Source organism: Drosophila grimshawi, unplaced genomic scaffold, assembly GCF_018153295.1.
Source record: "Drosophila grimshawi isolate 15287-2541.00 unplaced genomic scaffold, ASM1815329v1 contig_848, whole genome shotgun sequence".
Classification (NCBI taxonomy): domain Eukaryota; kingdom Metazoa; phylum Arthropoda; class Insecta; order Diptera; family Drosophilidae; genus Drosophila; species Drosophila grimshawi.
Window position 1 is genome coordinate 7,973,624 of NW_025063692.1, and position 1,980 is coordinate 7,975,603.

Genomic DNA, 1,980 nt, shown 5'->3' on the forward strand with positions numbered 1-1,980 from the left:
GGTTCTCTATTATTGCATATTATATTGTAATAACAGCTGCGGAATATATGTGTCCATAAATGGTAAGAAAACATTTACATTTACTTGTCGTCTGTTATTTTTTGAAATGGCGATGGCAGCTACTCAGTATTCGGTGCTTGATGCCTGCAGGTATATATAAATATACATATACATTTATGTATGTATATATATATATATATATATTTGTGTGTGTATTAATTTTTCAGAGCTCACCGAATATTTTTCTTTTGATTCTAGGAGCCATTGGCGCTGGAATACAAAATAAATCACGTCCAATGATATTTTTCCGCTCGCTTTGCTTCTTTTTGACTGGCCTGCGGCGAAATCATTTCATTTTTTGAACGCCAATACGCTTATTGGCATACCATGTGAGTGGATAACCCAGGCCACACAATAAGCCACACAATTTGCACAGAGAAATATAAAAAATTAATAAATGCCTCCCTAAGTGGTGTGGGTACGATGTGTGTGAGTGTGTGTGTGTGTGTGTGTGTGTGGCTGTGTGTGTGTGTGCAGCCGACCTTGTGTTTTGCCATGTTTGCCGGCAACTGCAACTGCAACTGCAATTGCAGAATAGCGTTCTCTATCAACTTCTCTGCGACAAGCTAGATTGCCAATCAAGCGAAGAAGAACCTCGACTCAAACTGCAAGATCCAAACTCCTGGCACCGGTTGCCACTCCAACCACCACATTTATCCCATTTCTTGCCGGCCTTTAAGTAATACAACTAATTTGTGTTAAAATTCCATTAGTGCCAAATATGCAGTGCAGAAAATTTGGGTTTGGAGTCACTATGGGACTGATTGGATTGCGGCCAAAAGTGGAAAATCAATCACAAAAATCGCTGCCTTGCTGCCTGCTTGACATAACCGGAAACACAGCTGCCCATTCACAGTGGGCCATATCCGTGCATGAATATAATAGAGTAATTTTTTGGTTTAAGCTACGGCTAAGTAAGGAATGTTCCAGAAAGTATTTTATATTTCAATACAATTTGATATATTTTCGGCATCATGTTATGCAATCAATTTAATTTCATGGGCAAACTGAACGTTTAGCGTTTTAGAGACGATACTTCATTATTCGACAGAATATGCTCAAAACAATCGTTAATAAAGCAGGCCAAGTTTGTAGATGAAACACTGTCAAGAAGCAGATCGAGAAATATATTGATAATTAAAAATGGCGAAATACATTTACATTGAAGGGTGGCAAAATTGGCCAATTGTGGTATGCCCGCGGGCGTGTTCCCTTAATTGAAAGGAAGCTGCTGGATATTAATGGATATCGTGGATGCCCGTGCTTCAGAATTGATTGAAAGTTTACATTGAATTCGCCAACGCTAATTCGACGAAGATTTGTTAATTGCACGAGTTGGATTCAATCGCGATTAAAATTGTAGATTGCATTTGATACAAAATATATATTTATTACATGTTTTTTATTTTTGTTTTTTACAGTACAACAACAGCGATTAAACTCAAATCTATTACGTCACAAATTTGATCTTAGTAAAGAGCTCAAGTCGTACAAGAAATACAAAATCATGGCTGAGGGTAATCACAATATATGCGACTCCCACATGCAGGTGAAGGAAGAGGCCGATGAGGAGAGGTTGTATATTGATGTTGATGTGGTTGGTATTGACGTGGTAAAGTTTATCCGCATGAGTGAAAATCACGACAGCGTCCAGGTGAAGAGGATCAATGAAAACAGCGTCCGGATGGAGGATTTGAACGACAGCAGCGTCCAGATCGTGGAGGAGATTAGCAGCACAAGTGAAGATGACAGAGAGAACGTGGAGGCGGGTGAAGATCGTTTGCTGTCTGGCATCAATGACTGCAGCGTCCAGATGGATGAGACAAAAAATAAGTAAACCGCACTATCTGAGCTGGAACGCGTAACTGACAACTGTGTATATGTACACACATATTTATCTATTTACATATTTATGTCAGT

General features: G+C 39.1%; 1 protein-coding gene across 1 annotated transcript; it reads left to right on the top strand.

Moving 5' to 3' along the window:
- Window positions 1-332: 332 nt before the first annotated feature.
- Window positions 333-1,980, top strand: LOC116805655. The gene is made up of 2 exons (XM_032738937.1): window positions 333-389; window positions 1,482-1,980. Exon 2 carries the CDS (start codon window positions 1,568-1,570, stop codon window positions 1,895-1,897), a length of 330 nt encoding a protein of 109 aa, XP_032594828.1. The 5' UTR covers window positions 333-389; window positions 1,482-1,567; the 3' UTR covers window positions 1,898-1,980.